The 26,955-nt window shown below is 45.6% G+C and overlaps 1 protein-coding gene across 1 annotated transcript; it reads left to right on the top strand.

Annotated features, from left to right (window-relative positions):
• The first annotated feature begins 162 nt into the window (after positions 1-162).
• On the top strand, positions 163-26,771 carry st3gal2 (ST3 beta-galactoside alpha-2,3-sialyltransferase 2). The gene is made up of 8 exons (XM_030054251.1): positions 163-176; positions 259-700; positions 10,881-10,940; positions 11,383-11,516; positions 15,382-15,561; positions 18,692-18,737; positions 19,775-19,894; positions 20,011-26,771. The coding sequence occupies exons 1-8, from the start codon at positions 163-165 to the stop codon at positions 20,182-20,184; spliced, it is 1,170 nt and encodes a 389-aa protein (XP_029910111.1). The 3' UTR covers positions 20,185-26,771.
• Positions 26,772-26,955: the final 184 nt, after the last annotated feature.

A 26,955-nucleotide genomic window follows, 5' to 3' on the forward strand; every position in this document is an offset into this window, starting at 1 on the left:
TGTGTGTGTGTACTGGGTTAGTAAACGGGGGCAATCTGGTGACCCAGTGCACGAGTCGGGGGGTGTCCCAGTCACGCTGACCAGGCCTGGGTGGTCGCTGCGAGGAGGAGGAGGAGGAGGGTGGGGTGGGCTGGGGACAGTGGCAGGCCCAGGGGTGGGGGCATGGCCGTGGGGGGGCCGCATCCCGTCCTCCACCCTGCACCGGGACAGACGCTGGGGCTGGGGCGGCTGGGGGTCCTGGGGCGGGGGTCCATCCAGGGGAGCTCCCCGAATCTCGGAGGTGCGGCCCTGGCTGAGCGGCGGCGGGGCCGGGGGAGGTAGCGCCGGGGGAGGCGGGGGCGCAGAGAGGGGGGGCGGGCTGAGATGCTCCCGGAGACTCTGGGTCCTCCTGGGCTCTCTGGCGCTCGTCTTCCTCACCTCGCTCTTCTTTTCCGTCTCGCTCCGCGGGGGCGTCGGCTTCAACTACCTGGAGCCGCCCGGCTGGGAGGAGTCCCGGCGGGTGAAGCTGGTGCCGAGCTACGTGGGCACCCACCGGCTCTCGTCGCCCGACGCCCCGCAGCAGAAGACCTGCGCCTGCCCGCGCTGCGTCGGAGACCCCGGCGTCTCCGACTGGTTCGACGAGAACTACGACCCGGACATCTCGCCGGTGTGGACCAGAGACAACATCCAGCTGCCCTCGGATGTCTACTACTGGTGGGTGGTAAGTAACAGCAGCCCTGTCACTTCCCTCTGGGAGTGTGTGCACCTCCACACCATCACACACTCTGCCTTATGATGTGTTTGAGTTTACTGTGCTGACAGTTTCATTCTTAATAATTTCATCATCTCCGTTTCAAAGAATGAAACGACAAAGAAAAACTAATGAAAAAAACTGCATTTTGTGCCTTTATATTATTCAGCTGTCAAATACTGAGCAACAAACATCATCTGTGTTTTTGTTTTTTTTCCTGGCACTATGAACCAACATTGTGTAGTAATACCTGCCCTATTCACACGGCACATACCCACATATCCTGTGGCATTTCATTATCTGTAATAACCGAGTTCAAATGACATGATAATAATGTGAGAAGCGTTCTGCGTGTTCTATTGTTATGACTGTAAGCTGACTTTTCAAAGCGATGGATTTGAACCTCACATACAATACAATACATCACTACACACTGCACAATATACATTTCAACTCCTTTATGAGATTGTTCACCAGTTAATCAGCTGTTTCTGCTGACACGATATACGGCAATATGTTACATTAACCTGTGGGTCATAATCAGATGTTTTTATAAGCGTTTGTGCTGAATTAAAACTGAAGAATGTGTTTTAATCCTACATAAGAAGTAGGATTTGTTGATTGGTTTTATCTATCCATATGTGCATAATCTACAAGTGCATGTTATGCAGAATATAATCAGTTTACTTATAAAACACTTATAAAAAAAAAAAGATTACCTAGAATTTATCATTCAGGGAAAAAAAAACAGGTTTTCCCTTGTCAAAAGCTTTAACCTCAGGAAAGTATCTTAATTTGTCACTCAAGTGGTGCATATCTCACTTTTGACTGAGACTCCTCGGCTAGACTCGACACACTGCCGCACCGCACCGTGCCAAAAACAACACAAACTTGCAAACTGCCTCTTTGATTTAATATTTCTGCCTTCCTCTACATTCATTAAACATGACAGAAAAATCATAGTCTACGGGAGTAAGCACTTTGTCATCAGTGCCCTATAAAAAAAAACAAAAGTTCAGCAAAAAGTCGTCTGTACAGGAGTTGAGAAAACCTGATTAATATCTTTGGCATTCTACAGTTTTGGAGTTACTCGGCTCGTTCCGGCTGCGTGAAAACATCATGTACCTCAGCTGTCAGCTGCACAGGAGATACAAGTTCATGTGCGCACCAACATGGAGGAAAGTTATACAGCATAATCACACATCGCTCCTCTCACCGTGTGCATCATCTCCCCCCCGCCCGTATCCCCGCGCAGAGCAACACGCCAATCCTGCTTCACAAGAACAGGCTCCTCATCTATCCCTGCCAGTCACATGTCAGCATGTTCCTGCAGAACCAGGACGCTGCAGGCTGGGCGGTTTGAAGCCAGCATTAAGTCACGTCTGAAAAACTGAAATGAATATGTCATTCGATGGAGAGGGAGAGAGCACTTAATTAAAGTACACTTGGAAAAACAACCCATCTACGTGTGTGTGCGTGTGTGCATGTGTGTGTGTGTGTGTGTGTGTGTGTGTGTGTGTGTTGAGCATTATTTCCGATGTTGTATGGGTTTGTCCTCCAGCGGCTGGCCTGGACTCTGATGTCAGTGCTGTAGCCAGAGTCCAGCTCTGAAATGGCAGAAAAGTGCAAACACAGGCCAACAGCTGCCAAGCCATGAGGTCACACACTGCAACAGGGAGGTGACGCACCGCGGGCGGGGGGCGGGGGGGGGCGGGCGGGGCGCGATCATTTGGCTCCGGGTGATTTCATTTGATTAGGATTGCGAGGGCTGTGATCATGATTGATCATGTGATTATTAATGAGGAGCAGTGCATTTTTGTGTTTGCAGTGCATCTCAGTGACTTTCCGTTGGTGTAATCACTCCCTGTTGTTAATTTTCAACCAGATGAACAGTGAGCTCTATGTATGCAAAAAACAAAATAAAAAAAAAAAAAAATAGAACTCTGTGCAGCAGGGCTCGGTGAAGCTTTCAGTAAAATAAAGCGTCAACATACATAAAAGGTTGGCTGCTGCCGTTTTGCGTTGTTGTTGTTTTTCCTGCTCCAGATGGAAAGAAGTAACATGATTTCTGAGGTTAGTCGTGTTGCAGAGATATCTAATTTTCGCGTAGCACTCCTTACAAACTGCATGATTTTGATTATTTCCTGGGCATTTCTACTTTATTAGACAGTGGAGAGAGACAGGAAAGCCCGGGCAGAGAGAGAGGGGGATTTGAACCCAGGCCACCGTGGCGTGGCTTTGTTATTTCGAGGTACGCGCTCTACTCGCTTCACGTCATAAAATCCAAAGCGTGGTCTCCTCTTTTCTGTCCCACCATAAGAAGAACTCCGGGATTGGGAGCGGAGAGAGACAGGTGTTTGAAATTTGCCTCTCGTTTGCATAAAGCTGAGAACGCTGAACTTCACTGGGCAGCGGCCAATCAGATTGTGTAGGTGAGCGGAAAACTCCAAGTAAAATAAGGCAAGAGGAATCAGCACCTGTGTGGTAGATTTCTCACCTCAGATTTATTCAGAATGTGATTTTGTGGGGATTATTTTTTTTGTTAAAAGACTCTGTTTGAGGCAGGCATTCATTTGAACGCCAGGAGGCAGAAACCAAGAACAAAGGAGTCAGCGGAGCGTCCGACCAGTCATCAGAAAACGATCAGCGCCGTGTTACATGACACGGGTGACATCCAAGATCACAAGAGACAAACAAGTGCGACTGCAAATCCCCCGTTTATATCCTCATCAAACGGGAAAATGCTGCTTCTTTGACTTGTTTGTGACACCCACTGGCGACCAGCTGACAGCAAAGAGAGCGACACCTCTCCCTCCACTACGGCGACATGAAAACACACCGTCAGGGACTGTGGCCTTTAAACTAAGTCACTAAGGGCCAATCCCAATTCACCCCTTCACCCTACCACTTGCCCCTACCCCTCCGTTTTGCACGTTCATGCATAGGAGTAGGGATGTCCCAATTCTTGTTGAGGCGGAGGGGGAGGGTGGAGTTTTTTCAGAGGCACACTCCAAAGCGAGCGCTACGAGACATCTCCCACACTTCTCACACAATTAAGACAAAAATCAATAAAGTCGGCGATTGTTTGTTTGACATTACACGACTACACCAGCTGGCTCGCATGTTGTGTGGCTAACGTCGGGCTAACTACAACAGAACTTGTTTACGGTCTATAGATACACACGGAGCTAGTCGGGAACGCCCACAAACGTCACATCCGGTTTTAGCCTGGGTGGAAAACAAAGCCTTAGCGACCATTGAGAACAACGAGCGGACAATAGTCAAGAGCTGCTGTGTGACGTTTTGCTCATCGAATATCGCAAAAAAAACCGAATTAAAGTTCATACGTTTGCCAAACATAAAAACAGAGCCTATTATTGCCTACTAATAGGCTCTCTAATAGGCCGGCAGCAGTGCCCACCCGGTCAGGTCGGTAGGAGTAGTAACATGGAAGGGGGCAAGCCAGTAATTTCGCCTAGGGCGGCAACACAGCCACTGAGTCTTAAGAAGAAAAAACTGACTACGAGGTGGTCATTAGCAAACATCTGTATTGGTCAGCTCATGTGTCAAAACAACTAGCCTACCTGTAATTCACTCAAATGAGCTCCATAAACATGATTCATTCATTACTGGCTCTTGCTGTTTGATATTAAGGTAAGTTTAATTGAACACAGCTGTGGAAAATGTAATAGTGTCTCTTACCAGGCGACTCAATCAGGTAGTTGTAAATATCTCCGTACGCGACCGGACGCCGTTGGGTTGGATCGTCTGTTCAGTCCTTAATAACATAGGGACAACGATCAATTCCGATTTTGGCCAGCTTTGTCAGGTATCGTTCTTTGTCGGCTGGCAATAAAGAGTTAATGTAAGCCATTGATATTCATTTGAAAATCTATATTTTACTGGAAAATAGGATTCAAAAATCGCGCTAAATGAATGGGAATCAATGAGAGCAAACCAATGTTTTCCACCCAGGTGACTCCGCCCCCCCAGCTATGACGCGCTGATGACACTACGCCATGTGTATCTATCATTCATACCTCAAGCTGATTCAACGGCGCTCCCAGGCGTCGAATTAAACAATAAGCCCCGAGAAGCTGCGGGTTACAGTGATTTTACAACGGCTGAGGGGCGACGCGCAGCGGAGACGTCTCCTTACATTCTTCCGATTCGCTACTGACAACCGCAAAAAGATGCCAACAGCCCACGCAAGAGAGATTACCACAGCTGAAGACGTCATTTGACGTCATTGAGATTGAGATTTCCCGGCAAAAAAAAAAATTAAAAAAAAAAAAAATCGTCGCGTCTGTTCACAACGTCACTGATGACTAATGATGACGTTTCCGGGGATGAAGGGTTGTCCCATTTCATAGGGGAGGATTTCAACCCCTACCCTTTGTAACTTTGTTGCAAGGGGCAAGTGGCACTCGAAAAAGAGGGGTCGCGGTGGGGGTGAAAATAAGAAATGGGATTGGCCCTAAAAACCTGTTGATTTTCAATGGAGCATTTGAAGTAGCCCAATAGCACAAGCCAAAAGGAACTCCCTCAGAGCGCCGCGCTGCACTTAAATCTTCAATATTTTTTTATCTACAGGCCATACCGTTCTGTGATTTTGCAGTGACCTGTTTTTTTCTCCACTGCGATCAATAAAGCGATCCAGAACTTATTTTGTGGTGAAAGGAGTGAATGGGTGGGTGAGAGCGGAGAGGCGGCGGCGGTGGAGGAGAATGTGATGAAATGTAATGGAGGTGATGGGAAGTGCAGAGATAGCAGCAGGATGATGGAGAGAGCTACCAGGTTGGTCGGAGACCTCGGGAGGAATAATTTACCGGCAGGTGTGTCTGTGTGTGTGTGTGTGTGTGTGTGTGTGTGTGTGTTCTGCACACCACAACAAAATGTGAGTACACACAGTCTACTGGTGTGAAATGAGACAGAAAAAGAAGTCTGGTTGCTGGGGAAAGTCACAGCCACAACAGATACAGGACAAAAGACGAATCTTAACTTTGTAATACTAACTTTCATTAATAAATGGTGAACTGATAGTTAATTACACTTTAGTTAATAGTTATCTTACTGTTAACAAACAATTACATGATAATTAATAAAGTCTGCTAATTATTAGGAATGCTATATTTTGTTATTTTTATCATCAGATGAATGCAGTGCAGTAAAAAGGGCAATATTTTGCTCTGAAATGTCGCACAGGAAGTCTAAAGGGGCACAAAACAGAAATACTCCAGTGACCTGATGTTCTGTGTTTGAGCAAACGCACTCAGTAACTTTCCACCTCCGTGTGTGACCTCACTCGTGTGTATTACAGTGTGTCTGTCGATGGTGTGTGTTGCGGTGTGGGCATATGTCATTTCTCTATCTGTGTGTGTAGCGTTACTAATTTCATTTCATTATTTTTAACAGTAAAATTACCGTAACTAACGTTTAATTAACTATCAGTTTCACATTTATTAATGAAGGATATTATAAAGTGTTACTGACCCGTCAATGAAACACACGTAATGATAATGCTGATAAATAAAAGGTAAAATAAATAGAGCCAGCGGTAACATCAAATGGAAAACTAAAAGACAACAGGGATGAAATGCGAGGAGAAGTCAGAGGTGATAAAAGCGGCTTTACGATGAAAGCAGGTTTGAAGAAGAGATTTAAAGGCCGGTGCTGTAAAGGGAAGCCGGAGCTCAGTAACTCACGGAGAGGAGCAGCGCTGCTCTCCAGTCAGAGGCCAGCTCTCTGCCTTCTGAGGAAAATTCCTCACAAGTTCAAAGTTTCATTTTTTATTCTAGGAGCTTGATGCAACCAGTCAATGAAAAACACGAGCCGGCCCGCCTCTGTCAAACACGAAGCCGCGTGCCGCCTTTGTTCGTCTCACAAGAACAAAAAAGCTGAGCAGATCACCGACGACGGCACTCAGAGTGTTCACGTTTGTGCATGATTGTGCATGCCTGTCAGGCGGCGGCGGCGGCGTGCACACACACACACACACACACACACACACACACACACACACACACACTGCTCCAGAAGGAAAGAAACCAGGCTGCAAAGAAGCAAGAAGACACAAAACATCTGAGCGGATGATGTGGTCGACTGAAATGTCAACACGCAGGAGCCAAATGATTTTTTAATTTTGTAGAACATTTTGACTCCTAAGTGCAGATTCCTCCACAGTTTTTGGTTGATTTTGTTCTGTTTGGAAAGCTCTCACATCCTGTGCCCCAGTTTCAACTTTTCAGTAATTAATCTTGGCTGTGTGCAGTTTTTGATATGAAGTCTGAATCCTGGTCGTGACACCGGCTCACAAGGACAGCTAATATTAGAGTTCTGGAGGTGTATGTGCTGCAGTGGAAAAAAAAAAAAAAAAAGAAAAAAAAAAGAAAGAAAGAAATGTTCTGCCAAAGTGAAACACTGATTTAAGTAAAGAAGAAAAGTTGGGTTTGGTTGAATGGCCCCAGGAAGCCTGTAGTCTGGCAGCCAGAGGGCAGCTGAGAGGAATGAGAGGAAGAAAGCGAGGCGGTGTTTGGCATCGCTGCCCACCGAAAACATCTGCCAAGAATTAGTAGCCGCTGAACAACACTGGTGCAGTGTGCCAAGCTCACTCCGGCATCGAGCGGAGAGACTGAGACACAGGCGGAGAGACGATGAAGGCACTGGATAGGACAGATAGAAAGGAGGGAAGGAAAGGAAAGGGAAAAAAGGGCATGGAAAGGTGGCGATGAGGGGAGAAAAGAGGAAAAATAAAATAAAATAAAAGACAAACAGCTGACAGGGAGGAGGTAGTGAACTGAGAAGTGAGGCGGTCTCCAGCTTCACCCCGCTGCCCAGATGCTAAATGACAGGTAACAGTGGGAAAACAAAGTCAGAGAGAGGATAAAAAAAAGCGAGAGAGGGGCTAAAAGAAAGCGATTTAGCAGTGTGTGATCAGCGCTGATGAGCTGCGTGGGGCGCCGGCGTCCCCGAGAGAGAAGAGATGAAGAGAGACGGGGGAGGTGGAGCAACAGAGAGGGAGCGAGGGAAATTAAAGAGAGGGAAAGAGAGGACGTGTGAATGGAAATGAAAGCGATGGGAGCCGCGATGGGAAAAGCGAATTAAGGCCGATGGTGGGTGAAAGGAAGCGGTGACAAAAAGGAGAGGGAAAATGGAGGGATTGGTGTGTGGGAGAGACGGCGAAAAGACGGAAGAAAAGGTGGTCATTGGAGAGAAACAGCCATGTGAAGAGACTGGAACTCCTGCATGCAATTTTTTGGTCAAATTTATATGTGTGTGTGTGTGTGTGTGTGTGTGTGTGTGTCAGTGTGTGTATTTTTTCCAGGTGCTTGCTTTCTCTTTATGCGCATGATTTATCTTGCCTGCATGGTTTGGCAGATACTCAACTTGGAATGAGATTAAAAACACACACACACACACAAAAAAAAAAAAAAAAAAAAAAAAACCCCGACAAGTTCTCATTGTCAGCCGCCGCTCGAGTGTGTCATCACTCCCTTCACATCTCCCCGTGAAGCCGCTCCGCCAGGACTCCAAACCACAATCCAAAACAAAAAACACATTTTCCACCCTCAGATTCACGGTCAAAGCCGAAACGCGTCTTGACACTCGGCTGTGACCGGGTTCGGGACACGAGGCCCGTGGCGTGTGACGCCGCGGAGGAAAGCGGCGCTCGGAGCGACTTTGATGTTTGACAGCAAAACATAAAAAAAAAAACCTTCCCTGGGGCTGAGACGGCAAAACTGGTTTGTGCGCTCTCTGTGTCAGTCAGCAATATGATAATCACAAAATATCCAATCGGTTAGGTGGTAGATTGATAGCCTGAAATGCTTTATTGATCGATTTGTCACGTTGGCCACCTGCACAGCAAATACACTACTCACAAAAAGTTAGAGATATTTGGCTTTTGGGTGAAATTTATGGAAAATGTAAAACGTTCACACTACAGTGATATTATATCATGAAAGTAGGGCATTTAAGTAGAAGCATACACTGGTGATTTCCTCATCTCAAACCATTTCTTGAAACAAAAGCCAACAACAGTGGTGGATATACCACAACAAAAAATGTCAGTGTCAATAACTTGTCATGTGCCCTTGAGCATCAATTACAGCTTGACAACGACGTCTCATGCTGTTCACAAGTCGACTTATTGTCTGCTGAGGCATGGCATCCCACTCTTCTTGAAGGGCGGCCCTCAGGACATTGAGGTTCTGGGGTACAGAGCTCCGAGCCTCTACACGGCGACTCAGCTGATCCCATAGGTTTTCTATGGGATTCAGGTCTGAGAAAGTGCAGGCCACTCCGTTTGAGGTACCCCAGTCTCCAGCAGCCGTTCCCTAATGATACGACCTCGATGAGCTGGAGCATCAAACACCTGATGTGAATTTTGCCGTTAAACTCCTTGTTAGAGAACAGCAACTTGTGCAAAAAGTACTGAAACATTGAACAGTTGGACATGTGCATTCAAAAGTTTACAGAAGGTCACATTAAGTTCACCTGTAAAGGTTAGAATGCATTTTAGGTTCATCCTGAAATTTCACCCGAAAGCCGAACATCCCTAACTTTTTGTGAGTAGTGTACATGGAACCAGATGCAGGAAAAAGTCTAAAACAATGGGCTGGGCATGCCGAGCCCGATGACACCCAAATCTATCATTTAAATAAATAGAATAGCTCGCAGTGCCACTTTTATTACATAAGTTGTCAATAAATACTTTTAAGACTGTTCCTGAAAACTTTGCAGTCCCAAAACCGTTTCATACATTTTTCAAAGCGCGCAGTGATTTGGCCGTTTAATGAGTCCATGCGCTATGAAGCTTGCTCAGCGCGCGACAGATGGTGTAAATAAGTGTAGTTGTTGTTGTGATGATATAACATGAAAGTAGCGTCACTTTAAAACATATAATGCAGGATATGAAACACTGGGACGCCGCTACAATGTTCTACCTGCTGTGTTTGCTTTCAGCGGGAGCCGTTTCCTGAAGGACCGGCTTGTTTGGAGGGGTTTTTTTTTGTCACTTTTCAAAAACCCGCATTTGTGCTTCAGTGAAATGTTTCATTCAAACCGATGCGGAGCTCTTATCCGGCATTTGGATTATTTCAAAGATGAAAATCAGGCCAGTTTCAAGGTAGCCGGAGAGCAAATAGTTGAGGATAATTTGCCGTGACAAGAGCCGTTTCAGGCAAAGAGCACTTGGTGTGTTCGGTGTCCTTAAAGCGTTTGACAATCAGGTGCTTCAGGGTGCACACAAAGGGGTGAAAATATCAGAGCCACAGCAACGTCCTCCTCGTGTCCCTCTTCACCTTCCTGAAAATCAGCTCTCCTCGCTGACATCTGCTCCGTCCTCTCACTTCTGTCTGTATTTCTTCCCTTCCTCCGTATTTAGCTCTCCTTCTCCGCCCTGTGCCGACTCATTCTGTCTGTCTCTGACCCGTCCAGACAACGGAGCCTCTCTGTCTTCTCCCCTGTCACTTTTATGCCTCCAGTCAGAACAGTCGGTCCTTAAATCTGAATATTGTTGTTGACAGTTATGTAGGAGAGAACTCTGCACCTGGCAAAACGCCTGAAACTTTTGCACGCTGTCTCTTTCACTTATCAGAACATTTTGTGGGCATGCAACCTGACAAACGTACAAGGAAAAAGGCACTTGTTTCCCAGTGGGTGGATATAAAAAGTGTGCAAATGGTCTGGATCTTCTTATTCTTCTTCTTCTCTGTGCTGTTTTACTTAATTTTTGCCTCACCTGGAGAGGAGAGCTTCTTATCCTGCCCTCCTTCCGCTGCCCTCTGTTTTTTTACTTTGCTGTTTTGGACAAGCGGACAGCAGAGCCTCTGCTCCTCTGACCTCAGCTCACCCAGTCTGACTGCATCCTGTCAGCCTGACACATGGCGTTTACCTAAACACACACACACACACACACAGAGGTGGACACGGGCACACTCAGGAACGCAAGCAAGGGCACACACACACAAATCAACTCATATACATGGGCACACACACACAGAAACTTACTAAATTTAAAGTCTGTGTTGTCAGATCGTATTTTTGTCTGCAGAGGAAAAACTAGACATGTCCTAACCGAACCTCCCTCTCTTTCTCTCCGTCTCGCCTCTCTGTTTCTGTCTCTCTCTCTCTCTCTGTGTGTCTCTAGATGTTGCAGCCGCAGTTTAAACCCCACAGCATTCAGCAGGTGCTGCTGAGGCTGTTTCAGGTATTTTATATTATTAATGCATCTTTTTGTTATTCTGGTACATTCAAATCAGCCAAGTCATTACTTCACACTCACACACGGCTGCAGGCTGGCTGCGGGGAAGAGATTACCTTTATTAGACATTATCTTAAAACTCATTCCATTTTAATACACCACTGCCTTTTTTTTTCAGTCCAACTTTCAAATTAAGGCAGTGCGGTGCTTTTGCATTTGCATAAGGATGTAAGTTTAAATATCTCACTCCGGCTCCCCGAGGGCCAGAAGGCGCTCATTTATTTTTCATGGAGGGTCTCATGAAGAATTCACCCCCGCTATTGTGAGCAGGATGTATTTTTACAATCAGGCCCAAGCTGCGGGTCAGCCGTGTTTTCTCTGCGTGTGTCCCCGAGCCGACTCCTCTCTGCACCCGTTTGACCTGACGCTCTGTGGCGCTCTGTCGCAGGTGATTCCTGGACGCTCCCCGTACGGCTCGTGGGATCCGGGACGCTGCCTGCGCTGCGCCGTGGTGGGGAACTCTGGAAACCTGCGAGGGGCCGGGTACGGGGCGACCATCGACGGACACAACTACATCATGAGGTGAGACGGACGGATGGATGGGTCAGTGGATGGATGGGTGGACAAAGTGGGAGACCAGAGAACGGGTGGAGCTGGTGATGTCACGATACCAGAATGTGGTGGCTGATATCAGGAGTGAAATTCCACAATTCTCAATACCTGATGAATGCTACAGCAGAAACGGGAAATCCCATTCAACACACACTACTTTACTTAAATCTTTGCATAAACACTAGTATTCAAACACACAGGCTACATTAAAACAAGAACACAGTTACAAGAACCACTATGACTTGTAGCGCTGAGATAAGAATTTGCGTAAATCGTTTGCGCTTCCTGCTTTCGATGACATCGTCGGCAGTTTGTAAGGCTCAGCCGGGCTGTCGTCGCCTCCTGCCTTAAAGGTGAAACTGTTTCCCGACCAGGTTTTGGGTCTGTCTCAATCGAGGAGGAGGAGGCGTCCGACGTAGGTGCCGACATCAGGTTTACCAGAACTAAAAATTTAGTGAATTGGGACGGTGTAGCCTGCGGAGGATTCCTACGTCATTATTATCAAGGCTTCCCGAAGCGCATTGGAGTGATGCAGCGTAAAATGCCCAAGTAGGTTTGGGAGGTGTGTCGGTGAACACCTGTGCATGAAACCAAACGATAAGCAGCTTCAACGCTCTCAAGATGGACAACATGGATTCTGTAGTTTTATGTATTTTATTTTATTTTGTCTTCGTGAAGATGCAGAAAATTAAGATAATTGTTACACCTCACAAATTGCAACCGACTATCCCAATTAAAGTAATTGTACACATGGCTACATTGTAACGTACATGCATCATGCAAAATGCCTATCTAACTCATTTCACTAAACTTGCATTTACAGGCGAATCTATGGTGGTAATTATAGGCACGAAAACTTATCAAAACGTCATGATATAAACATTAAGACGGTCTAAAACATGCTTCATAATTCCAGCAATGGTGGCTGATCCAGAAATTCAACTGGACCGAAAGGCACCCTGGGAAGTAGGCTGTGACGTCGGCCGTGAAGCATCGTGGAGGTGTTTCCTGCAAATTAGTCAAAAATAGTCTGGATCTGTCGGCTGCATTTGCAGGACCCCGCGCGGTGAAATTGAATTGGGACAGCACTTGTCACGCCGCCGTGACGTAAGCAGCCTACAAATACGACCTCGGTAGCGTACAGCCTTTGAATTGGGACAGAGCCTTTCTCTGCTTTCCTTAAGTCTTAGCGGAGGCTGCGGAGTTGATTGGGTTTGTTCCGGAGAGCGTTCCAGGTCACATGACTGCAGAGTGAGGGATCCAGGTGTGTCGGTACTAACCGCGTTGTAAAAACACTCTTAGCACCGGTGCTGCTTGGTATTGATTGTTGTGACATTGCTGTGTTAAAGCGTGGGAGAGAAAAAGAGATACTGAAAGATAGGAAAACAGCTGACATGGAGCAGCGATGGATGAACGCAAATCTACCGCGAGGAGAAAGAGGAGGGAGGGAGGACGTACAGGACACGAGGCTGACATGCATATGGACACCGAGCAGAGAGACGAGGAGGAGGAGGAAGAAGAAAGGAAGAGGAAGATGGCTGCAGAGATGTGAGAGGAGGAGAAAAGGAATGGAGGGAAGATGATGAGGAAAGCAAAGTGAAAGTTACAGAGGAGTAGAGAGCATTACATCACCACAGTGTAAATAACATTAAAGTTACATCATGCAATATTATATGTGTCGCTGAGTGTGTCTGTGTGTGTGTGTGTGTGTGTGTGTGTGTGTGTGTGGCACTGCATTTAATCCCACTGTTTGACGCTGACCTCGATCCCTCCCTCCCATTGGTTGACAGAAAAGCCATCTGACTCATGCGAGGTCGCCACAAGCCACAGAGAGCTTTACAGCCTAAGAAGATGAAATGTATAGATTGTCTCTCTCTCTCTCTCTCTCTTTCTCTCTCTCTCACACACACACACACACACATAAATGCACAGACACATGCAGCAGTACAGCTCGGTTCAATCTCTTCACTCTCAACACGTTTTCATTTCCACTGTTTGTTTTTTTCTGTCTTTTTTTTTTTCCCCACAATGCACATTTATAATCAGCTGGCATAAACACACAAATTGATTGATATGTTTTTGCACACACACACACACACACACACACACACACACATACACAAACACAAGCACAGCAGTATTTGCTATTTGCAATCGTCTGTGTGTTGTTGTGTACTGAAGCCATCAGCATCCATTAGCATTGCACTTTTGGCAGACCTGTGTGGGCAGCCTCCATCTGCATCCACTGCATGTTTTCTCATCTCTGTGGTTCGGTTGTCATTGTTTTTATAATATCTGCTCGGCCCTGACCAGCAGCCCCCGCCCCCCCTCTGCTCCCCTCCCCTCCCCTCCCATCCTCTCCTCCCTTTCTGTCTACCTTTCAGTCTGCGTAGCTCAACATGTTTGTTTTTCTTCACGGACATATTGGTGGTCGTGCTAATTCACCATGAGTGTCTATTTTCTTATGTGCGTCTCCCCACTTCCACAAACAACTCACTCCTCCAGATGGTGAGTCACATATTTTAAAAAAGTAAATAAATAAATAAAAAAAAAAAGTGTAAGTGCAAAGTACACAGACTGGGTGGAGAGCTTGAGTTAGTCTCATAGCACGACGTGCGATTGAAGTGTCTCTGAAGGTGGTGTGATCGCCGGCACCAGACGCACCGGCTCAGACACAAGCAGCCACAGCAGAGACTTGAGTTTACAGAGAAGGGTGGGATTCACAAAAAAAAAAAAAAAAAAAAAAAAAAAAAAAAATCATCCAGTCAGCTGCTGTCTTGAGGATGAAAATGCCTCAGCGATGAGAGAGGCCAGAGGAGAAAGGAGAAACTCGTTCAGCCGTCTCAGATCACAAAACTCATCAGATGCTGAAGCAGATGGGCCCTCGGCTCCTGTCAGACAGGAAAACTGGATAGTTGATGAGGTAAATCAAAAAAATTAGAATGAATCCCGGTTTCTGTTTTGACAAAAGCCGATGGCAGCATGAGAATTTGGTATAAGCAACAGGTTATTATAGTTTTAACCCTCATGTCTTTTATGTTTGGGGTCAATTTGACCCCTGCAGTTTAAACCTTCACTAAATTATTATAACTAAAATTGTTATCAAAGTTTATGTGTCAAGTACTTTATGTTTCTTTGTTGATTACCTAAATAGCCCTTTAAATAAAACATAACTCCCCCCGACAACACGACAATGGAAAAATATTCAAATCACCATAAAATCTCACTGATTGATCTAAAATTGGAAAGAAATATTAATTTTTGGTGTTTTAATGGCTTTATATTATTTCTAAGTAACGATTTTTGTTATTTATAACCAATGCGTTACAAAGTGTGTACAGGACATTGAAAATATATCATCATATCAATTTCATGTTTACCTGGTAGTGCCCATTACATTAGGAACACTCATTAAATATGAAGCAAAAAAAATGATGTTAATCATTTATTTAGAGACGTTAAACATTGGCTGGGATCAAATTGGCCCCAAACATAATAGAAGGGTTAAATTTTTCATTTGTTTTTATATTTATTTAGTTTTGACTTTTTGTTTTCAGTTTCAGTTTAGGTTTAATCAGCTTTTAAAGTGAGTTTGCTAGTTTTATTCGTTTTCAGTGTTACTTTTAGTCTTTCTCCCGACTCTCTCCATCATGATGACAGGCGTGCGACTGCGCAGACAGAAGGATGTTCACCATCTGTAAATGTGGCACAGCTCGAAAACTGGGAGACATTCATTCGCGGCGTATAACAGCAGTTTGATTTCACACAACATCGAGTTTTAATTCCAGCCCACAGGCACCTGAACTGTCTTCCTGTCTCTGTGCGTGTCTGTCAGGATAAACCTGGCTCCCACCGTGGGCTATGAGGAAGACGCCGGCAGCCACACCACACACCACTTCATGTACCCGGAGAGCGCCAAGAACCTGGCGGCCAACGTCAGCTTCGTCCTGGTTCCCTTCAAAACGCTCGATCTGCTCTGGATCACCAGCGCCCTTTCCACCGGCCAGATTCGATTGTGAGAGAACACACCCACACACACACACACACACACACACACACACACACACACACAAACAGGAATGCAATACACACAGGCTCGTGTTAGACTCTGTTTTATGATATCTGATAGTAGAGAGAGAAGAATTGTCCATCTTCCTGTGGTGGTGTGTTTAATGACCTCACAGACCGCCGTCCTCCTGTGGCGCTGTGTTTAATGACCTCACAGACCACCGTCCTCCTGTGGAGATGTGTTTAATGACCTCACAGACCGCCGTCCTCCTGTGGCACTGTGTTTAATGACCTCACAGACCACCGTTCTCCTGTGGCGGTGTGTTTAATGACCTCACAGACCGCCGTCCTCCTGTGGCACTGTGTTTAATGACCTCACAGACCACCGTTCTCCTGTGGCGGTGTGTTTAATGACCTCACAGACCACCGTTCTCCTGTGGCGGTGTGTTTAGTGACCTCACAGACCGCCGTCCTCCTGTGGCACTGTGTTTAATGACCTCACAGACCACCGTTCTCCTGTGGCGGTGTGTTTAATGACCTCAAAGACCACCGTCCTCCTGTGGTGATGTGTTTAGTGACCTCACAGACCACCGTCCTCCTGTGGTGCTGTGTTTAATGACCTCACAGACCACCGTCCTCTTGTGGCGGTGTGTTTAAAGACCTCACAGACCACCGTCCTCCTGTGGTGGTGTGTTTAATGACCTCAAAGACCACTGTCCTCTCGTAGTGATGTGTTTAATGACCTCACAGACCACCGTCCTCCTGTGGCGGTGTGTTTAATGACCTCACACACCACCCTCCTCCTGTGGGGGTGTGTTTAGTTGACCTCACAGACCACCGTCCTCCTGTGGCGGTGTGTTTAATGACCTCACAGACCACCGTCCTCCTGTGGTGGTGTGTTTAATGACCTCACAGACCACCGTTCTCCTGTGGCGGTGTGTTCAATGGCCTCACAGACCACCGTCCTCCTGTGGTGATGTTTTCAATGACCTCACAGGCCACCGTCCTCCTGTGGCGGTGTGTTCAATGGCCTCACAGACCACCATCCTCCTGTGGTGATGTTTTCAATGACCTCACAGACCACCGTCCTCCTGTGGCGGTGTGTTTAATGACCTCAAAGACCACCGTCCTCCTGTGGCCATGTGTTCAATGACCTCACAGACCGCCGTTCTCCTGTGGTGGTGTGTTCAATGACCTCACAGACCGCCGTCCTCCTGTGGCGGTGTGTTTAATTACCTCAAAGACCGCCGTCCTCCTGTGGTGGTGTGTTTAATGACCTCACAGACCACCGTCCTCCTGTGGTGGTGTGTTTAATGACCTCAAAGACCACCGTCCTCCTGTGGTGTTGAGTTTAATGACCTCACAGACCACCGTCCTCCTGTGGTGGTGTGTTTAATGACCTCAAAGACCACCGTCCTCCTGTGGTGGTGTGTTTAATGACCTCAAAGACCACCGTCCTCCTGTGGTGATGTGTTTAGTGACCTCAAAGACCACCGTCCTCCTGTGGTGGTGTGTTTAGTGACCTCAGACCACCGTCCTCCTGTGGCGATGTGTTTAATGACCTCACAGACCACCGTTCTCCTGTGGCGGTGTGTTTAATGACCTCAAAGACCGCCGTCCTCCTGTGGCGGTGTGTTTAATGACCTCACAGACCACCGTCCTCCTGTGGCGGTGTGTTTAATGGCCTCACAGACCACCGTCCTCCTGTGGTGGTGTGTTTAATGACCTCACAGACCACCGTCCTCCTGTGGTGATGTGTTCAATGGCCTCACAGACCACCACCGTCTATAATGCCGCCTCCGCCTTTGCCTCTTTGCAGCAGGTCCATTATTACGACCTCCCGCACCGTTGCCAGGTTTGTTGTTGTCAGAAGTTTCTGACTCTGAGCTGCCCTCTAGTTGATTGATTGCTCGAAATCCATGCTAACATAAAGGACGCCTGGAGGCATGTGGGCAGTCAAGGTTACATCATTTGAAATGGAAATATTTACTTTTGTGCGTAAAGCGAGCATAAATGAGCCGAAAGTCTGGACGTGCACAAATTGCAGTTAGGTCACACTGATATCTGACCGGCTAAACTATATTCCTGAACTGTTTATTTATTTATTATCCATTACCCAGCAGCTTAACTGTTTATTTATTATTAATATAGTATATCTTAGGTTAATATACATTCATACTGTTTTTATCTATTACAACCATCTGTATATTTCACATACCATCTGTATATTTCACATTTCATATCTCATATTCTTAGGTTAGTCTTTATTGTATATATTTAGTCTTTATTGTATATATTTCTGCATTTATTCTATTCTATTTAATTTTATTTTATGTTTATCTATCTATCTATCTATCTATCTATCTATCTATCTATCTATCTATCTATCTATATGGGGAAGTGGCCTAGCCCCCATTTATGTAAGAATTATCACCAGGAAGATGTCATGAAATCACACGCAGGATGTTTTATGTTCCTGGCAAACAAGATGGAAGAGGGTGGTTGGATGTGGAGCAGCACTGAAACCGGGTGTTGGGATGGTTTATGTTAACTTTGCATGTGGAATAGAGGCATCTGTCTCCTCGTGGTCTGTATATCCCACTGATGATTAGCTCATACCACACAGCTGAACAGTGGCTTAGTAGCAAAACCTTATTGCCCACCACCAGGACACACAGACTCACGCAGCAGCACAGCGGTGGCATTAAAAGCCTTCACTGATGCCTTCTCATTAGTGCAGGGAACCTTACCTCAACTACTCAGCATTTTTACTGAAGTTAAAAGGAAGACTTCTCGTGAGCACCGAAAGCCCAGGAATGTCCATTTCTACTTGTTTTGACATATTGTGCAGGATTACGAAATCCAAATTGCCATCTGGTCACAGGGGTCACGCTCACGGTCACATGTGGAGGCAAATCACATCTGGCCCAGTGAGATCTGACGGCTGAATTGTAATTTCAGAGGCTGCATGAAAAGACTAGTGTAACCATGGCCATAGAAACATACTGTATGTACAGTGGACACACACACACACAGATGTGGTCCTGGCACACATCGCTGGATTACACACACACACACACACACAGAAATGCAGTTTGTGCTTAATCTCTCTCTCTCTCTCTCTCTCTCTCTCTCAGTACGTACGCTCCAGTGAAGCAGTTCCTGCGCGTGGATAAAGACAAGGTGGGTTCACGACACACGTCAATTTGCCGTTTACACACCCAAACACATGCACACACACCTGCACAAGCACATACAAAAGAAAAAAAAAACAAAACATGTTCATGTGTTCACAGTGACCCCACAATTATTTCCTCCTCTCCTCCTGACGAAGATGATGATGATGAAGGATTACAGTTAGATTATAGGACATCCCTTTGTTTTTAATAATCTTCCGCCTGCTTTTTAATCCATGAAAATAAATGAACCCAAAGTTAATCCCCACCATGTAAAAATATGGGGAATATTATCTCAGCCTTGGTCAGAGACAGTTTGTACAGTTTTATTTGGAGCAAACCCAAAAATATAGATTTAGAAGATTTATTCCTCCACCGCAGCGCTTCGAGCAGCGTAAAGCCTGTTTGGGACTTGGCCTTACTTGGAGATACATGGCACATTTGTAGGCTAATTATTATTCCTTTGGTTATCCGAGGTTTTAATCCCTTCACAACAATCAAATCTGGAGTGTTCACTTTGAAAAAAACCTGTTTGGTTTTGTGAGTCATCATTTGGACAGCGTCTTCCTTATGTAATAAAAAAAAAAAAGTGGAATCCAGAGAGCCTTCAATTTATCTTTTCTCACAGTTATTATCAAGGCCAAACCTTTGTACTGCCATGCTGACAAATTTAGAAGAACAAGTATGTAAATGAGAAGGTGATTGAGGAAGTTGTGTGAAAAATCACAACAAAGGGGGTGAGGATTATTTTTTCCCAGTAATACATCGTTTATTTCCTTTCATTAATTAAATACTGTATAGTGAAGAACATATTTGATTTGGAGTGATTCCTCATGATTGATGATCTCAGTTTGCCTCCTGACTAATGACTTTCCCTGCCTCCTCTATATGCTCAAGAACATCATCGGATCTGAGGGTTTTTTTCATTATAATTCAGTATTTCGCATTCGCATAAAAATTAGTCATACTTAGTTTTCAGTGTCCCCATATCACGCTCTGAATGATGACCTAAACATGTTGTGTTCCTCTCTTTCCGCCGCTCAGGTCCAGATCTTCAACCCGGCGTTTTTCAAGTACATCCACGACCGCTGGACCAGACATCACGGGCGCTACCCGTCCACCGGCATGCTGGTGCTGTTCTTCGCTCTGCACGTCTGCGATGAAGTCAGTAAACTCTTCGCTTCTCTCTCTCTCATTCTCTCTCACTTTGCAAATCCTTCTTTTCTCTTTATCTTGTTTTCCCTCTATTCATTTTTCCGCTTTCCTTTCCCGCCTGCTAGGTGAACGTGTTTGGTTTCGGGGCTGACAGCCGCGGGAACTGGCACCACTACTGGGAGCAGAACCGCTACTCCGGCGAGTTCAGGAAGACCGGCGTCCACGATGCTGATTATGAAGCCCAGATCATTCAGCGACTGGCTAAGGCCGGCAAAATCACCGTATTCCCCGGGAAATAACCAGCACATCACCCTTATGTACCTGAGATTTTACGCTAGAAAGCTGGTTTGGCATCAGACACTATAGCCGCTGCTTAGGGTGTGTTAGATATTCTTGCTTTCACTTGCACCATATCGGGTACTCAGTTGAAGCGAGCCAGATATGAAGGGGACATGACATGGCCACAGATGCAACCTACGACGTGAAGTGAAAACTGAGATTTCTTTTTTTTCTTCAACTGGTACCGAAAAGTGTCACGCCAGACAGATCACCTGGAAAAATCCCTGCCAATCACAGCTCTGATTGGACCACATGCTGCAGAGCCACAGGAACCAGGAAAAAAACAAGAAGTGAATCCAAATTAACTTCTTTTCCCAGAGGGCTGAGCCAGCAGCAGGAGGTGAGTCACAGGTTGAACAGTAAAGTAATTGCCTCCTGACACTCCTCACAGGTCAGACTTGCAGGATTTGCCTGTAATGGTCAGTGCTGAGTTTGACAGGGAATCGGATCCCTTTTCTGTCGTCAAGGACAATTTCACTCATGAGTGCTGGAAAAAAAAGTGGAGGCTGGACAGAGAGACACAAACACCGGCTCTGACCGACAGCCTCATCAGCTACTCATGCACACTGAACCGCAGAGAGAAAGATTACAAACGCAGATGTCCCTCTCATGGACTGAATGGAGTGCAGCTGAGCTGTGCTGGCCTGCTTATGTCCTGGACGAGGATCTCATCCAGATGCATGAACAATGGCATCACCAGTTGTAACGGGTAGCAGCTTGTTGAGAAATACACCACAGCTGCTACCAAAAAGGACACGGGAAGGAAGTGCTACGTCAGCGACCTATGGAACTATTGTTTCACAGAACAAAGAGCATAGTTTTTAAGTGCATCATCAACTTATGTGCCAGGGCTGCATAGTGAGCTCAACAAGCAACAGGGACTGAGCTGGGAGCTGAAGGTCCCTTGGTAAGACACGAAATATGGCCACAAACCCACGGGACAATGAGAAGCTGTCATAATCTGGGACATTTTCAGCCTCTTCACATTCAGAGCCATTCTGAGTAGTTTTGCAACTCGTACAGAACTCCTCCAAAGTGTGTTCTGTCCCAGCTGGAGGGGCTTGGTCTCTCAAATCAACTCCTACCCCTTTTCGTTGTTGGAACAGTGTATATGAGCTCTGTGTCGAAAGGCGAAGTTACAGTGACCTTGTCTGGCTGTGATGGGTTGTAAAAGGGATTAAGGTGATCTCTTCGGTTGCTGGGGGTGCTATATCGTATGACTTTCCTGTACCGCACCCACCCCTTGGGTCCCGGCCAGGCTGAGCAAGGCCTCGCCCTCTTGCAGCAGACTCAGCAGAAAGAGGATCAAGACTTGTGCCTTATGGCCATTTTGACTCGCAGGAGGTTCAGAGCAGCCCTGGCGTAAGTGTCAGCCTGATGTTTGAATGCTCAGTCTAGCACCACCACAACCCAGCACGGTCCCAACTCTCCTCCAGGCATGAGGTGAAATGTTCTGGGAGAGTGTTGGTTTGACTGCCTCAGACCTTAATGAGGCCAAAAGACTGTCTCCTGGGATTTTGTGTTTGGACGGAGGTACTTTGGTTTCTGGACCGGAGTTAAATCTTCACATGGTCTGTCAGGGTTTAATCTAATTTGGGAGTGGAAGTTGAGAGTTATGAGGAACTAGTCTGATGAAACCAGCATGAGAAATGCGTCATTTTGTGCTAGCATTTTTAATAAGGACAAAAATAAAACGTGCACAGCTAGAAGAGGTTGGTTTAGTGCTTTTTGCTTGCAGCAAACTCAGTGTCTCTACACGAGCCGAGTCTGGTGCACCAGCTCAGCGGGGGGGGAAGCTCGAGACGAAAGGGACCTGTGGGTGTTACACTGCTCTGCCTTCCCTTTTTACAGCCCTAAAACTCCCATCTGACCCTGGCTTTGTGGTAACTCAGCTTCATCAACCTCTAGCCCTGACCCCTGCTCAGCCAATTAAAATTTCAGCCGAGCCCGGAAGGGGTGGAGCCACCAGACGCCTTAGACTCCGCCTCCTCGTCACATAAACCACACGTCCTTTTCCGATTGTGGTGGCAAACTAATGGTAGATGACTGTACCCCATGTAGACTGCAGATGTGACTGTTTAGTTTTATACGCTGTTCTACGCCTTGAGTCTGCAACACTGCAGCTGGATTTACACCTGCCGGCTCAGATTAGATTTTATTCTACCCATGTGACACCTAAAGGTTCTGGCCATCATTTGATATCGTCAAGTGAAACCCTAGTTACCCCATTTATAGCCACATGTGGCCCCAGTGTCAGTGTTGGTCATTGAAAACACTGTTACATAGCACCAAAAGAAACCCAAACATCAGTGGGAAAAGAAAAAACAAGCGAGGTAGGAAAAAATAATTTGATTTGAGCTGAGGCTGTAAATCCATCCAGAGATGATGGACAGAGATGTGTTCAACACAAAGCAGTGGGTGGCTGATAAGAAAGAGCACTCCGGGTTCCTACACAGCTCTGGAAATACAGAGAAGCAAACAATCAAAAGTTTGAAAATTTCCAGGTCTTTACAGGTGCAATTAGAAGTTTTTTTTTTTTTTTTTTTTTTTTTTTTTTTTTTCCAGTCCCCTAGCACAAAATGGCCGCACTGTACCTGCAGGAGGTTAATCCATAGCAATGACTCAGCAACTACTGATTGCACCAAGCTGCTGAGACTCCCAGCTTTCAAAAGTTTCTAATACTCAGTGGGTGAGTGACATTGCAATTTTAATCTCAGGCTAAAAAAAAAAAAAAAAAAAAAGACTAAGACAAAGCAGTATTTCTGTCAGCTATAGGTCACCTTGAGCTATGCCTGGCACCTGTGAATGTTTTATCTCTCTGTGCTCACCAAGGTTGATTAAAAGTCATAGATTAATCAACGCCCCTTTAAAACTCTGGAAAAGCGCACAGAAAATTGTGTACAAGTTAGAGGCTCTCACTAGCGCTTCACAGATCGCTTGTCCCTACGGGTGTTTAATTGTGCTAATGGTTTATTAGGTGTAGAAAAAAAAAAAAAAAAAAAAATTGGTGGAATAGTGTTGAATTTTTTGAGTGGAAACTGCGTAGGACCCTTGAGTGCCAGCCACTGCAGCGGGATTGTAAATTAACTTTGTTCATGTGAAATAACATCAGCATATCTCTGCGAGCTGAACGCACGTCGTTACCGGTCTTTTCTTGTTGTAACTAGGAGACTATTGTTAATTACTAAAGGCTAAAGAGTACAGGGATATAACTACGTAACATTATGAAGCTGTCCTTATTAACAATGTTTTACTTTGTGCTTCTACTTTAACCATTCTTCTATCTGACGAAGCATCCTAATGAAGGATTGGGGCAGACACACACACACACGCACACATACATCAGTACAAATGGTTGGCAGGGTGTTGTACTGCTCCCTACAGGCGATGGGAAGAACTGTGCCTCCAATGCTGATACTAGTTCTGTTTGTTTGTGTAAAACTGTAACATCTTTTGATGATATTGTGTAACCACTCTCATGTTAACACCACTGTTCTTTATCTGCTTTGAGGTTTTCTGTCCTATTTTGCACATAACAGATTTTATAGGATGCTTTAGCGTTGAGCTGGGATAAGTCAGTGTGGCTGACTTCAGACATATTGTTTGTGTCGTCACGCACGCACACACACACACACACACACACACACACATACGGGGGAAAAAAAAGAAAAAAATGTTCATGCTTTTGTGCCTTGTCCTGCTGCTGGACGTATCTTTCCTACAGCTGCTCCATCGATAACACACACCTGCTACCTTTGCATTTTTTTCAGTCCACACACACACACACACACACACACACACACACACACACACACACACACACACACACACACACACACACACACACACACACACACCTCTGCCTGGCTGAGAGCTGTGCCTTCTGAGCTGTACACACAATTACACACCCACACACAAACACACACACACACACACACTCTGCCTTGTGCTCGGGGTACAGATGCCTCCCGCTCTTCACTTCTTACTGCTTTGTGCACTGACGTTTTGTTGTTTTGTAAAGAGCGCTGTAAGCTAGAGGAGAGGATGTATAAACGTGTAATGCAGTGTGACTCGCCATGCATTCTTATTAGGCCATTTGCCACTTTTTCAAACTATATAAATATATATTTTTAAAGGCCTTTCTGCTTTACTAGATAGCATCCAGTGAGGAACGGCAGAGGAAAGATGGGAGAAAGAGAAGGTTGGAGTTCGTCAACTCCGGATGGTGCAGGTATTCGGGGACAGCCCATCTGCTGCTGCATTAAAAACCTGCCCCAGCTCCTCTGTGTGAGATTTTGCACTACAGAGGGACTGCAGAATAACAGCAGAATAACAGATGGAGAAGATGACAAGGTGTCTAGAGGTTTAAACATTTCAGTGTAACCCTGCTGTCAACGTGAAAAAACTTGGTTCAGTGTTTTTCCCGGAGTTGTCAGCCAACCTGGTCCCGTGTTAAAACTGTTTCCCAGGATTCTCCTTCAAAAACCTGATGCATTCTGAAAATACAGGTATTTGTTTTAATTACTGCAGTGTTTGTGGAGATACAGATCCGCATCAGACAGTAAAAAGGCCTCACAACATGACATTTTTAGTTTGCATGGGCATTATGGCAGCAAAATAACACGATGACCAAATTCTCCATCAGCCGGCAATGGCTTTCACTGTCCCAACAGTTCTCAAGGTCCAGTGTTTCCTCGTAAACCAAGCCGAGACATTGCCAGTTTTATTTTTCCTGTGGTTTGCTTTCCTCTCTTAAACTAGATTTAGAATGAGACTGTGACTGCTGCTGCCTCACACTTTTAGAAAACATTGTGAGCAGACAATGAGAGAAGAGTTTTTTTTTCCACCTACATGACACAGATCAGTGAGTTTCCTGAGGCATTCATAACCCAAAAAACGTCTTTTCTCCTCTTGCCTGCCGTAACCACGCAACCTATTCCAATTCTTAAAATAAGTGGCAGAAATCAGCAGTTTACGGTCATCTTTGTCTCTTCTTTGGCCAGGGAGTTTTCTCAGCACAGGATTCAGTTCACTCGTTATCAGAGACTGAATGTGAGTCAACATATCACCACATAAACTTTACTGCTTTTCTTTTTTTTTTTTTTTTTTTGTTAAGGAAAATTGCTCCCTGATCCTTTAAGTCCTTCATGATCAGATGTGCAGCACGCAGATTAAAAACTCTGAGTGCACATCGTCGAGCAACATGGATCTTTTTCTAAATATGTCATCTGTCCTGAATTGATGTGGCTTTCAGGCGACACAGACGCTGGCCTGGCAGAGGACAGGGTGTCCTGTAGATGTTGACCAGGAGCCACGTGGTCCATTTCTGCTCCAGTCAAGTTCCATCGGCAGGGATTTAAAAGCACGTTAGGGTGAAGGTGAAAGTCTTCAGCACAAGGTCGGCACTCCCAAAAACACCTCAGCACTAACATTTTCGTTCCTCTTGGCTTCCAGTAGAATCCAGATGACTTTTCTTGCCAAGTGAATCTCGCTCCGTCCTTTAGTTTGTCATTTATGCGTCGAGACAGACGCACCCAAATTACTATTTACTGTTTGTGCTTTTCTGGCAAAGTCAAAAGGCACAACCATCCACTGGACATTGCATTCACTCGCATTAAAAAAAGTGGAACAGTAACCTCATTAAGTTAGATTTTTATGGACAGAATGAATGAAATAAATATGTAAGTGACCAAAATCTGCAAGTTCACCAGACAAGAAACCAGAACCAGAAGCAGTGATCATGATACCGTGTGTGTTTGCCTCCTTGATTCCCAAAAATTTCACCCCTCAACTTACACAAGATCAGAGAATCTAATCAATTCAATTTGGTTGGTTAACTAGGAAAGAATAAAAATTGATGTCATGTCTTCTAGTTGAGACAAGGCGCCTGAAATATGAAGATGTCGAGCAGGTGAACGGCGCCTGCAGCAGGATGAACGTTCAGATTCCTGGTCTACAGAGAGTTTCCATCACTTCAAGACACCGACGCGCTGCAGTGTGTCAGAATGAGCCCCGCTCGTCTTTAACAAAACAGATTTTTCTCCTACCGGTTCATCAGTCAGTCTGTCTGGACATATCAGAGTGTCTCCATGCGCGACGACACCACCACCCACACACACACCGCTGAAATAGCACATCAGTGTCCTGCTCTCATCTACTTCCACTGTACAACAACCACTACTGCAGAATATTCAACTTATCAAGTAGGAAGAAAGCTGTGTAGTTAATAGTTCTGCCTGTAACGCTCGCGTACCGTTGGCTTTGGCCGACATGAAGAAGACAGGAGAGAAAAACAAAGAGTGGGCAGGAGAAAACACCAGATAAAATGATTATTCAGCTGTGTTACTGTCACCAAGTCTGCATCAAAACACACCAGCTGGATGTGTGTCTGTCCACTCTCTGCTTCACCGTCTCACCGCTCAGTAGGTTTACCATCGGGTCAAGGCAGCGCACTTGTATTTACTACATTGAAACTGTATGATACATGATCACACACCGTTTGTATCTTGTTATGCTATTGTACAAATAAAAGCTTCATGCAACACGAGGCCGCTGTCTGATGTTCATGTTGTGTCGGATCCCGGTTGTGATGTCTGGATGCTGCGCAGAATCAAAACCTACAGATTAAAAAAATCACAAAATGCCGCTTCACTCAGATTAAACATTTGCCTAGAAAAGAAAATCTGAACGACAAAGGCGACGTGACGGATGAGCCTGTGCACACAGTTTAT

Source organism: Myripristis murdjan, chromosome 6 (assembly GCF_902150065.1).
Source record: "Myripristis murdjan chromosome 6, fMyrMur1.1, whole genome shotgun sequence".
In the NCBI taxonomy this organism is placed as follows: Eukaryota; Metazoa; Chordata; class Actinopteri; order Holocentriformes; family Holocentridae; genus Myripristis; species Myripristis murdjan.